General features: G+C 51.5%; 1 protein-coding gene across 11 annotated transcripts in view; it reads left to right on the top strand.

Moving 5' to 3' along the window:
• Positions 1–13,093, top strand: part of NPHP4 (nephrocystin 4) — a 139,947-nt gene that overhangs the window by 105,288 nt on the left and 21,566 nt on the right. For all 11 annotated transcript variants that reach the window (XM_044942913.1, XM_044942911.1, XM_044942912.1 and 8 more), the window contains 2 exons: positions 5,980–6,140; positions 8,503–8,683. In XM_044942913.1, coding sequence (XP_044798848.1) covers positions 5,980–6,140; positions 8,503–8,683 — 342 coding nt within the window. The remainder of the gene's footprint in view (positions 1–5,979; positions 6,141–8,502; positions 8,684–13,093) is intronic.

The following is a 13,093-nucleotide window of genomic DNA, read 5'->3' as shown; positions in this document are numbered from 1 at the left end:
CACTTTAAAAAAAAATTGAGTATTTGTTTATTTGTCTGCATCAGGTCTCAGCTGCAGCACCCAGGACTGTCAGTCTTTGTCTTGGCCGGCGGGGTCTTTAGTTGTGGCACATGGACTATTCGCTGTAGCCTGTGGGATCTAGTTCCCCCTCCAGGGACCAAACCCAGGCCCCCTGCATTAGGAGCCCAGAGTCTTAGCCACTGGACCCCCAGGGAAGTCCCAGGTTGTTACGCTTTAGGATTTGTATAACCTCATTCTTGTGAGATAAATGAAGTTGAATGTCTTTTGTCATTAGCAGCACATTTCCATTCCATTTTTCTATCAGATTTTTCATTTCTTTTGTCCTGTTTTGGGAACTTGGTTAGGAGGACTAGCCTGTTGCCTGTGATATAAATCGCCAATATGATTTCTACTTTGTTGTTCATCTTTTTGCTTTGCTTAGGATGGGTTTTGCCATGTAAAGGTGTTTCTTTGCTGTAGTCTAATGCGTCAGTATTTTGTTGCTTCTAGAGTCCTGAGTCATAGATACAAGGGCTTTCTCTCCTTTGCAAGAGATTCGTGCATGCTTTCTTCTGGGATATGTAGGTTTCATTTCTCACATGTAGATTTCTGATCTCTGTGCAGTTTATCCTGCTGTGTGATGGCAGATTTGGATCAGCTTTATCTCTTCCCAAATGTCTCTCCGATTGACCTGGCACTATTTATTAAAAGGTTTGTCTTTTCCCCCAGTAACTTGAGAGCCACACTTATCATATACCATTTTTTTTTTTTTTTTAATGATTCAGTGTCATTTTGGATTTTCTTGCTTGTTCCTTTAGCCCAGAGGTTGGCAAACTATTTTAAGGGCCAGAACAAAATATTTTAGACTTTCTGGCTTTACACATGATCTCTGTGTAATCATTTTCTTCTTCTTTTGATTTTTGTTTTCCACAACGCTTTAAAAAAAGCCATTCTTATTCACTTCTTACTTATTTTTGGCTGTGTCGGGTCTTTGTTGCTGCCCGCGGGCTTTCTCTAGTTGCAGCAAGCAGGCTCTCCTCTTTGTTGTGGTGTGCGGGCTTCTCACTGCGGTGGCTCCTCCTGTTGAGCACAGGCTCTAGGGTGCTCCGGCGGCAGTGGTTGTGGCTCATGAGCTTCATTGCCCTTCAGCATGTGGAGTCTTTGTGGACCAGGGATTGAACCCGTGTCCCCTGCATTGGCAGGCAGAGTCTTTACTACCGGACCATCGGTAAAGTCCTGTAAAAGCCATTCTTAGCTCATGGTGGTTTGGCCTGTGAGCCGTAATTTACCAGACTGTTAGAGTGTCTATGCATGAAGGTCACACTGTTTATCAGAGGCGTTACGTTGTTCTTCATTGCGTGGTTCTCCTGGACATTCTTGTTGGTTTGGTTTCCCATGTAAACTTGTTGGACTCCTCACTGGAGTTCTGGAGCATTCACTGATGAACGGTGGGGATAACTGCCCTCACAGGATGGGAGCTGACCTTGCCCAGGAACGGGGATGTCTTTCCATCCACTTATTTTGGCTTCCCTGTCTCCTGAAGACACATAACTGTACCTCAAACAGATTTTTCTATTTTCTTATTTTCTAATCAATTAAATTTTGCATTTATCTTTATATTACCTTCCTTCTACTGTTTTGGAGGTGTTTTCTATTGTTATTTGTTGCTTAATTCATTTACTGTAATTCTTTGGTTCTTGGGATATAGAGTCTTGAAGGGGCAGCAAGGATCCCACCTGGGCTGGGGCATGGTGTTTGTGACAGGGTGAGGGAGCCAAGCCAGGGAGCCTGAAGTGTCACTGCTCCTGGGAGTCGGTGATCAGCTTCCCTGCAGACTTTTGAGTGGGATGGAGATGATGCAGGGTTCTTTAATGGGTGCTTTGGCACTGCCATGGGATGGACTGCAGGGAGCTTGGGCCTCGGGAAAGGCCACCAAGGAGCCAGCTGTCTGAACTGGACAGGAGTGAAGGGGTCCAAGCCTACAGTGGGGAGGAGTTGGGAATGTCCAGCACAAGGGGCCTTGGGCTGCCCCCAGACAAGGATGGCTTCCGTGTGTGACACTCAGCACACTGTCAGCTCTGGGCTCGGTGTGTCACCTGAGACCGTGAGCCCCATCGAGGCAGGGGTCTGTCCATCCTGTCCCCCCACATGACCCCACACAGGGCCTGGGGCATGTAGTGCATGTGAATTCATGGTTGTGTTGAGAGGACCTGCCTGCCTAAGGGATGTGGTGATGATGGAGCCCAGCTGGGGTGTCGGGAGGATATGGTGCCTGGTGGCAGCTTGGATTGATGCAAGGAGGATCTGGCTGAGGAAGAAGATGCAGGGTCCAGCTGGGATGGGCTGCATTCAGGCACAAGTGCAAGTCTGGGTGAAGGGTCAGTGGGGCTGGGGGTGTTGGAGGTGAGTGTGGAGGGCCCCTGGGGAAGGGTGTCTGTGGTGTCATTTGGGAGGTCAGCCCACACAGTTCATGTTCTGGAGCTAGCAGTCTGACCAGGGTAGGGGTCAGTGCTTCTTATACTCCTTCTCTGCAGCCCAGGAGGCCCAGCAGGTGGGTGCTACTCGGTGCTGTGAACTTGACCTTCCACGTTGCCTGGTCCTCTTTCCAGTCCCCAGGGCACCTGGATGAGCAGCCTCAGTGTGGGTGTCATGAGACTGACTAGATGCCCAGGCTGGTGGGGCTGGGGCAGGGCAGCAGGGTCCTTGACCTCCACTGGCCCTGTGAGTTGCTCTGGTCACTGGAGATGGGACACTGGGGCCTGGCCTGCCGTGTATGACATCATTCCCAGCCCCTCCCGTGGCCTCTGTCCTGCTGCTTGGTGCACTGTCCTGCCCAGCACTGCCCGGGGCGGGGGGTGCTTCTGGCTGGAGCCAGGGCCACGTGTCTGGACCTTTCTTTGTGTTCCCTGGGCCCATCAGGACCACCCCCAATTCCCTCTCAGCCCCTGGTGGGTGCTGTCCTGACCTGCTTCACTGCTCCCATTTCCCTGGCCTTGAGGAGAGTGGAGGGGCGCTATGTGGGTGGCCATGGGCAGAGGCGGCTGCAGGGGGTGCGGGTCTAAGCCTGCCCGGGCAACTCAGGCTGCTGAGTAAACATCTGCCTTCCTCCCCAGGTTTGTTGTTGTTCAGTCACTGAGTCATGTCTGACTCTTTGCAACCCCTTGGCGGTACTGCAGCCTGCCGAGCCTCCCCAGTCCTTCACTATCTCCTGGAATTTGCTCAAATTCATGTCCATCGAGTTGGTGATATCTAACCATCTCATCCTCTGCCTCCCCCTTCTTTTCTTGCCCTCAATCTTTCCCAGCATCAAGGTCTTTTCCAATGAGTTGGCTCTTCGCATCAGGTGGCCAAAGTATTGGAGCTTCAGCTTCAGTAACAGTCCTTCCAATGAATATTCAGGTTTGATTTCCTTTTGAATTGGTTTAATCTCATTGCTGTCCAAGGGACTCTCAAGAGTCTTCTCCAACACCATAATTTGAAAGCGTCAATTCTTTGGTGCTCAGCCTTCTTTATGGTCCAACTCTCACATTATACATGATGTGTATATATGAGTACTGGAAAACATGAGTACTGGAAAGACCATAGCTTTGATTATATGGACTGCTTTTAAAATACTGTTATATGGTTGATGGAAAGGGAAGAACTGCTGTATTCAGTATGTTTCGCCTGGTAGCTTACGAGTGAACGATATCAGATTTGTGATCTCTGAAGAAGAAGATTTAGCTTTGGGACCAGGGACCAGTCATGATCACCCAAGAGCTTTTGTGTAGTAGAGTTTTATTAAAGTGAAAAGGGACAGAGAAAGCGTCTGACATAGACATCAGAAGGGGGATGGAGAATGCCCCCCTCACTAGTCTTAGGAAGGGAGCTATATACTTTTTAAATTATTACAATAAATTTATTTATTGTTGTTATTACAATAAATCAAAAGAATGCCTCAAGGTTGTAAAGATCTTACTAGACCCACTCCCACAATTTACATTTTAAGATGACAGGATTAGAACTAACAATAAAAAGATCTTACCAGATCCACTCTCATAATAAACATTTTAAGATAACAGGATTAGTCAGAAGGTTTTCAAGGAAAAACTGTCCTCAAGTAGGATTCATCGTTGTTATATAATCCTTGGTGGTGGTGGTTTAGTTGCTAAGTTGTGGCCAACTCTTGGGTCCCCATGGACTGTAACCCACCAGGCTTCTCTGTCCATGGGATTCTCCAGGCAAGAATACTGGAATGGGTTGCCATTTCCTTCTTCAGGGATCTTCCCGACCCAGGAATTGAACCCAGGTCTCCTGCATTGCAGGCAGATGATTTACCAACTGACCTATGAGGAAAGCCCTTAGTACAGAGTTTAAGCTGAGTTGTTGTGTACTCATCAGCTCTGGGCTTAGAGAAAAAAACATTTTATGTGACTAAGACTAAGAAATGTAGAGAAAAAAAGACATTTGTCCTTTCCTCCTCCTTGAGAATTCCAGACCCCTGTCTCCTCCTCAAGAGCCACAGACCCCTTTCTCCTCCCTGGGGATCCTGGACTTCTTATCAACCTGCCTAGGAATTGACTCTCTCACCCCCATTTTGCTCTTCCTGCACTTTAACTAATGGTGATTTCAGTGACATTTTTGTCAATCGAGGATTAATGATGATGCCACTTTGAAAAGGTGAAGGCAGGAGCCACAGTCCAACTTCCATCTCATATTGATAAGCCTGACACCAGGGGGACCCCAGAGAGGCCTGGGCTCCTGTAGGACTGGGTGTGTTGGGATTGGGTGGTGACTTGGGGTGGGCTCAGCACCATGTGCTAAGCTCTATTTCAGTTTAAGCTCTGCACATGCCTGTGTGTGAATATCCCAGCTTTTAAAAAACCTTATTGAAGTATAGTTGGTTTACAGTGTTATGTTGTAACATAACATATGTTTCTGCTGTATAGCAGTTATTCAGTTGTACATATATACATATATATATATATATATATAGTTTTTCATATTCTTTTCACTGTGGTTTATCACAGGATATTGAATATAGCTCCCTGTGTTATACAGCAGGACCTTGTTAGTTACCCACCCTATATGTAACAGTTTGTATCTGCTGACCCCACACTCTCAGTCCTTCCCTCCTCTGCCTCCTCACTCACTTGGCATTCACAAGTCTGTTCTCTATGTCTGTGCATCTGTTTGTGTCTTGTAGATGTTTTAGATTCTGCATATGAATGATATTATATAGTATTTGTTTTTCTGACTTACTTTGCTTGGTGTGATCATCTCTGGGTCCATCCATGTTGCTGCAAATGGCATTGTTTGATTCTTTTTAATGACCAAGTAATATTCCATTGTATATCTATCTGTCTTTCTGTCTCTCTACCTATCTATCACATCTTCTGTCTCTGGTGAATGTCCTAGTTTTTTTTTTTTTTTTAAAGATAGTTTGATGTGGAACATGTTTTTAAAGTTTTGAGTTTGTTACAGCATTGCTTCTATTTTATGTTCTGGCTTTTTGGCCCTGAGGCATATGGGATCTTAGCTCCCCGACCAGGGATCAGATCTGCACCCCTGTTTTGGAAGGTGACGTCTTAGGCACTGGACTGCCAGGGAAGTCCCTAAATGTCCCAGTTTGAACAGAAGAAGTAGATGGCATTTCTCCCTAAATCCTATGCATCAGGTTTCCTACTCCCTGGCTGGCCGCATCAGGGAATCTGTCCTTGTTCAGCATTGACTGTTTCACCAGGACTTGGTGAAACATATCTATCTTATTTGAGGAGTAGCTTATTGCATATATTGGAAAGAAATACAGTCTTCTGAACACCACTCTTCCTGTCATTAATTTGGATATTTTATAATGTTTTGATTAATATATTTATTAAGCTACAGCTCTGCTAGAAGTGGAAATTTTTCATCATGCCCAGAGCAGAAAGTCCTCCAAGTATATAAAGATGATAAATGATTCCAGTTACTGTTGGGCCTGTTCGGGGCCTCTTTGCACAGGGTCTCCGGGCTTTCAGCGGAAGTACCTTGTAGACCCCGGGTTCCTGAGACCCGGGGAGCAGCGCTGGTTCGCCCGCTACCTGGCCATGCAGACCCTGCAGATTGACGTCTGGGATGGGGACTCCCTGCTTCTCGTCGGATCTGCTGCCGTTCAGCTGAAGGTAGGTTTTTCCCACTGTCTCTCCTGTAAGGTCTGTCCCCTGGCAGTGTTGGTCACTGTCCAGTGCTGGGCGTCGGCCTGGCTTCTTGCTTCACAAATTCAAACACTGCTGAGTCCTTGCCTTCTCCAAAGGAAGCGATGTTCACAGAGCCTAAACTTAATCACGCTAGCCTACATCCGCCCAGTCATCAGATCCTCAGTCGAGCAGGTAATGTTGGCTCTGCTCCCTCGACGGTGAGCAGGCAGTTCCCTGAGAGCAGCAAGGGGTCGGCCTTGTTTCCCAGGGGCTGGGCCCGCCCGTCGAGGTGCGCCCTCAGGATGGAGGACGCGATGAGTGAGTGATGGGCTGGGGAAGTATTTCCCGATGCCTATTCTCAGTGCCATGAATCACGAGAATCAGAATCTCATCCTTTTTCTAACTGTGCTTTCTAGTCTCCTCATAGGCTAAAACTGAATCTACACATTAGTTCAATTTTCTTCCCTGGGGCTTCTCCCTAAACCTTCCCTGTCGTGTGACCAGGACCCCAGACGGTCAGCATGGGGTCACATGGCAGCCTCTAGACCAGGCCCCGGGTTACATCCACTTGCCCACGTGCCGTCCTGAGAGCTTGCCCCCCAAGTCTCCACCCTGGGGTGGAGCAGAAGAGGATACAGGGCCATCCCTACAGCTCTGGAATCTCTCTGTCCTACATCCACTTTTCCTTCATCCCCTGTTTTTTTTTAAATTATTTATTTATTTATTCGCTTGGATCGGGTCTTAGTTCAGGCATGTGGGGTCTTCCGCTTTGGCATGTGGTCTCTCTGCTTTGCTACTCAGGCTCAGTAGTTGTGTCTCCTGGGCTCAGTGGTTGTGGTGCTTGGCTCAGTAGTTGTGGTGCTCAGACTTAGTTGCCCCACCACATATGGGATCTTAGTTCCCGGACCAGGGATCGAACCCACAGGTCCTGCCTTGCAAGGTGGATTCTTAACTACTGGACACCAGGGAAGCCCCATAGCTGTTTTCCTTCTGGATTCCAGCCACAGCCCCCTAGGTTGCTCTGCCTGAGCCTTGCATGGCTGGTCACTGAGACCTGCAGGGCCGCTCCCATCCCCCCTTGCTCCTCAGCACCCTGTCCCCTTGAGGAGCTCATGGCTCTGGGACTTGCCTGTCCCCTTGCAGTGGCTCTGGCCCTGTGCTCTCCATCCTCAGAGAGCCGCCTGCTCCTCCCTCCCTTCTTCCCTCTTTCAGCTGACCCGGCTGCAACTGCCCCCCACCCTGGGTCTCAGGGCCCACCCCTGAGTGGGTGACGTCCCCAGGGCAGTGGAAGGAGCCGGGGGCAGTGTGTGCAGAGCACTGGGTGGGGTCCACGGCTGGAGAGGACTGAGCTACTACCGTCCTACCCTTTATGATTATTAGCTTTTAAAAAAGTCTCTGCAGTTTCTGAGGTGAGAAACAATACCCTGTTTTTATTGCCATCGTTGCTCCCTGGGCAGCAGGGCGTCACCTCTTGCCTTGACCAGTGTCCCTCTGGAGGGGTCTTCACCCCATCTGGCCACCAAGACTCCTGAACCATGCTTGTGTTGGCATCATGTGGACAAGCACTGCTGAGCAAGCAGGGTCTATGCAGCTGGAAGCCCCCAGACCTGCTAAGGAGGGATCTGGTCTGAGTGTGTCCACCCCAGAGATGGACAGAGGACAGATGCTGGGGGAACAGGGCCAGAATTCCAGAAGCGGGAACTTAACCTGGCCCCACGCTTTTGTTTTTATGTGAAGTTGAGAGGCCTGGTCACCTTCTCCAGGCCATGCAGGAGAAGGGGCCCAGCCCTCCCTCCCTCCTGGCCACACTGCCCTTGGGCTCAGGCTGAGGACTGAGGGGTTAAAGTTGATTAGCAGAGAAGAGTGGGCTCCAGAACATCCCTATACTTCCTGGGTCTGCCTGGCCTGGCTCTGAGCCTGGGTCTGGCCTGGAGACCCTCCTGACCTGGCTCCATCTGCCCTGTGGTCCCTCCGTAGACCCGCTGCCCATCTTTCAGCCACTTTGGAGCGCTCCCGACCCGGCCTGGCATGCCCCCTGCCTTCCCTGTGTGGAGGCCCAGTGGAGACTCCTCAGGGCTCCCACTGGGCTTCCTCAGGGACCCCCTTGTCGTGCACTTCCCGACTTCCCCCTGCAGAGGGGGCTGTATGCGGGGCTGCTGGGCCTGCTAGTGTTTGTTCAGTGGGTGGACCGGGATGCACTTTGTTAAAGACCTGACATCAGTCTTTAACATCGAGGACTCGGGTTTTCAGAGCAGATGACATCAGTCTTTAACATCGAGGACTCGGGTTTTCAGAGCAGATGGCCTCTGCCTCAGCCCCCCTCTGACCCATGCCTTCTCCTCTGCAGCACCTTCTCCGCCAGGGGCGGCCAGCCGTGCAGGTCTCCCACGAGCTGGAGGTTGTGGCGACTGAATACGAGCAGGACGCCATGGTGGTGAGTGGAGACATGACCAAGTTTGGCTGCGTCAGACCCATCGACGTCCACACAGTGGTGAAGGGCCAGCTGCACTTGACATTGGCCAACGTGGGTAAGAGTCCCCAGCAGCTTGACTGTTGTTCCTGGGTAGCCACTCTGCTTCCCATTTGGGGCGTGAGCCCCCTCAGGACAGTGGTCACATGGGCAGCAGCTCTTGATAGGAATTCAGCTCTCATTAGCTTGACCAGCAAGTCTGTCCTTGACCACTGAGCGTCTGTCATCAATCACTGAGTATATGTCCTGACCACTGAGTCTAGCCTTGTCCATTGAGTGCCTGCCATGATCCCAGAGCCTCTGTCCTCGACCACTGAGCCTTCCCTGGCACTGGTTTTTTGGCGTTCCTGATATCTGGTTGGGGTTTGGGATTGTTTGCTGTCTCGGTCTTGCCCAGGTTCTGTTTCCGGTACTGTGCATGGGACATCTCTGTGATGATCCTTACATAAGATGCCTGGCTTCAGGAGAGAGTTTGGTCAGCTCATAGCACTGCCTCATCGTGGGGGAGAGACAAGAGAACTGTTCCTAAGCTCCACACGCACAGCTTGGGGAGAGGAGCAGAAGGACAGAGGAGCAGAGGGACAGAAGGACAGAGGAGCACAGGGGTGCTCTCCTTCAGAGTCGAGCACCTTGACCTCATGTCAGATGGTATCCCAATAGCTGCTTGGCAGAGGCACCAAGGAAAGCCCTCTCTGGCCCTGGCATGGTCCTGCCTGGACATTCTTGGGTCTCCACTAAGCCCCTGATGGGACAGGAGACATTAGGTCTGCCAGGCCTGCCTGTGCCCGCCTCAGGGCAGAGGGCAGCATGAGCCCCGTGGGGCTAGTGACCAGCCCACTCCATCCCCTCCAGGGGACCGTGGGAGTACTTAAAGCAGGACACCGCCAAGCCATTGAGGCTTCTGGACTCCAACCTCTCTGTTGCTTTCTTGGGGAATTTTCCATTCCTCACAGCCCAGCCTGATTTCAGAGCCTGCAGCCCCATGGGCCTCACTGACGCGTGCGGAGAGCTGGAGCTGAGCAGCGGGAACCAGCGCGGAGCTCATTAAGCTGGGTCTGAGGCTTCAGCTTGCTTGTTTACAGCTGTCGGATCCAAGGCAGCCTGGAAAACAGACAATATGGAAACAGCAAAACTCAATTAGGTCCTAGAGAAATAAATGAGCCGCGTGTGAGGAGCAGACATTATTCAAAAGCGCCCACGACAGAGGGGAGTTGCTAGAAACCTTCTTCTGCCTCTGAGATTGTGTTGGCTATTTTTATATTTAATTCACCAGCCCACAAATATGCAGTGACTCCAGGTTTTAAAATCTTATCTTTGGAAGAAAGATTAGCTCCATTATGTGTTATCTTAAATTGTCATTTTCATACTTTGCCTGCAAGACAGAGATAAGATGGTGGGAAGGGGCCTGAGACAGCCAGCCTGGGAGGCTGCGCTGTCGCCGAGCAGGGATGGATAACAAAACGCCGAAGCTGCACGCAGCCCACTTGTATGAAGCGGCCGCACCGTGCTTTCCTCTGTACAGTCTGTGGTTTTCTGAAAAAAGAAAAATAAAAGTGTCATGGCTTTTATTTCTTTATAAAACTGGATGTTCTGAGCCGAGCAGCAGGCGCGGGCCGGCAGAGGCGGTAATGGCTGTGTGGGCCTTTTGAGGGGACAGAGGTGGGGCCAGCAGACACCCGGACAGCACCCGGGCCTCTGTGTTCACAGCCAAGTTCAAGTGTGAGGCTGCGGATCGAGGCGTGACGCCCGGGTCCCCGGGAATCTTTCTGTGGCAGAGGGTCATCCCTGTGCTCTGCAGCTTCTCAGCTCAGACGAGCTTTTTGACACTCCTTTCGTGCCAGGTGCTTCTGCTGCTTTACCCTGGTGGCTCAGACAGTAAAGAATCTGCCTGTAATGCAGGAGACCTGGGTTCGATCCCTGGGTTGGGAAGATCCCCTGGAGAAGGGAATGGCTACGCACTCCATTATGCTTGCCTGGAGAATGCCACGGACAGAGGAGCCTGGCAGGCTACATCCACGAGGCCATAAAAAGTCAGACGCACTGAGCAGACCAACACTTGCTTTTCATCATTTAGAGACCTCAGAATTTTTTATCCTGGGATCCTGCTTGTGCGTGTGACTCCTGTATCTAAGGCCTCCTGAGGGACCAGGGGCTGCCCTGACCCCTGGCTCCACGGTCAAGTACTGGTGCTCTCGGGGTTATGGGAGCACTGGGTGCAGTGGACTTTGATGGATGACCTGGGTTTGGGGTTGAACAGTGTGATCACTCTGCATGGTGGAAGGCAGGGCGGCTGCCCAGCTGCTTTGGGAGCCCAGCAGATTCTAGGGTGTCTTGGCTTCATATCCCCTGGAGAAGGAAATGGCTACCCACTCCAGTATTCTTGCCTGGGAAATCCCATGGACAGAGCAGCCTGGCGGGCTGCAATCCATAGGGTTGCAGAGTCAGACTCGACTGAGAGACTGGCACACTCTGCTCCGTAGCCATGTGTCGGTCGCCAGCTGTAACTTGGTGTCTCATGGAAGGGCACAAAAACCTCAGCAATTTCAGGTCGCAAATTGTGCCCTGATGAGACGTGGCACATTCATCCCATGTGGTCCTGGAGCAGGTGTGCAAATGTAAATCCAATTTCTCAAGATTACTACCCTTTTCTAAACAAGGGCTTCTCAGGTGGCGCTAGTGGTAAAGAACCCATCTGCTAATGCAGGAGACATAAGAGACAGGTTCAGTCCCTGGGTCAGGACGATCCCCTGAAGAGAGGCATGGCCGCTTTCTCCGGTATTCCTGCCTGGAGAGTCCCGTGGACAGAGGAGCCTGGAGAGTTGCGGTCCATAGGGTCGCAAAGAGTTGGACACAACTGAAGTGACTTAGCACCAGCACGATAGCATGTTTCTAAACAAACCGACGCTCCAAATACAAATACAGTGGGAGGAAGTGATCAGGAAGCCCCGGACAGCCCTCGTCTGCTGGGGACGTAACCTCATGTGCTGCTGGGTCACACGCTGTGGTGATGGTCGGTTCTCCTGAAAGCCGGAGCTACAAGGACACTGTCACCTGCCCTCGCGAGCTGGTGAGCAGATGTGGGCTTTGCTGCAGTTCCCTGGGTTTCTGTGGGTCTCAGTGGAGCTATTATCAGGCTCACAACACACCTGCCTCCTTTCAACTGGATCCGGGTGGACCACAGGCTTCCTTGCCCATGACCCAGGGGCCCACTCGCTGCAGGACTAAAGTGGTGGAGAAAGCCACGGCAGTGGGCCCGCAAGGACACTGCTGGTTCTCCCTTGTGATGTTTGCCCTTGACCCAGCACAGCCGTGGGAGGACTCAGGAAGTAATCGCTACACCGGCCAGTCTGAGAGCTTGTCTGGCCTCAGAATCCCGTCATCTTGGACATCAGGGGATGAAGCTGATCTCAGATGTGAGAGCTCCTCTGAGTGAGGAGGGGTCGATACCAGGTTCCTTTCTCAGGGAGGAGGTTCACGATCCTAGGACGGTAGCTGCTGTCAGGTCAAAAATAGGTCCCATGGAGACGAGAACAATGCTTAGCGGCTTCAGTTTGCAGGGGAAGATGGAAGACCCCTGGGAAGGGTGTGGGGGCAGCTGCGGGGGATGAGAGTGGACGGTGGGGTGGCTTCCTGGTGGTTCCCAGAGCAACGACAGAACAGTTATGACCGTGGACGCTGTGGGGCTGCCGCTGCCCCCAGGGGCTCTGGACCATGGGCTCCCACACCTGCCCGTGTGGCCGTTTCCCGGGGAGGATGTGGAAGAAGCGGAACCTCCAGTTTGCCAGGACTGCATCTGAGTGTGTGGTGGCTGGGTAGGTGACGGAGGCAGCTCCTGTCACAAGAGGGGAGGCAGGAAGGCCTCCGGGAGCTGAGATTCCCAGAAAATGCTCAAGAGGACCAGAATGAAAGCTCGCCGAGGGCAGGACTCTCTCACTGCATCACTAGCCTTTAAACCTTATTGCATGAATTGCTCCTTGATTGACCAGAGATGATTTCTGTCTGTCGTTTTTATTTTTGGCCCTGCCACATGGCATGAAGGTTCTTAGCTTCCCAGCCAGGAATCGAACGCTGTGCCCTCTGTCATGGAAGCTTGGTGCCTTAACCACCAGGGAGGTCCCTTGGTTTTTCATTTCTGAATCTGGCCTTTCCCATGCCCACAGCAGGCCTTTGTCCTCACTCATCTTTTAGGGGGATGGTCTGCTGTCACACTGACATGTTTGGGGTCTCCAACTGCAGTTCCAGGGTCTGCTGCTGTTCCTTGGGGTCTGGGGTAGCAGCCCCCCTCTGGAGCAGTGCAGGGACCTTGACCTCCCTTGGAAGGATGGCTACCCTCTTTCCAGCCTTGGCTGAGAACAGCCCAGAGAGAGTTCCCGTCAGGTTGCTGGAGACATAAACCCCGCCTTTGTCCCTGAAAGGACAAGCTGACACCTGCAGGCAGGTGGGCGTGCTGATGCTTGGGCCCTGGGCT

Source organism: Bubalus bubalis, chromosome 5 (genome assembly GCF_019923935.1).
Source record: "Bubalus bubalis isolate 160015118507 breed Murrah chromosome 5, NDDB_SH_1, whole genome shotgun sequence".
NCBI classification, from domain to species: domain Eukaryota; kingdom Metazoa; phylum Chordata; class Mammalia; order Artiodactyla; family Bovidae; genus Bubalus; species Bubalus bubalis.
This window is presented reverse-complemented; position numbering and strand designations above follow the sequence as displayed.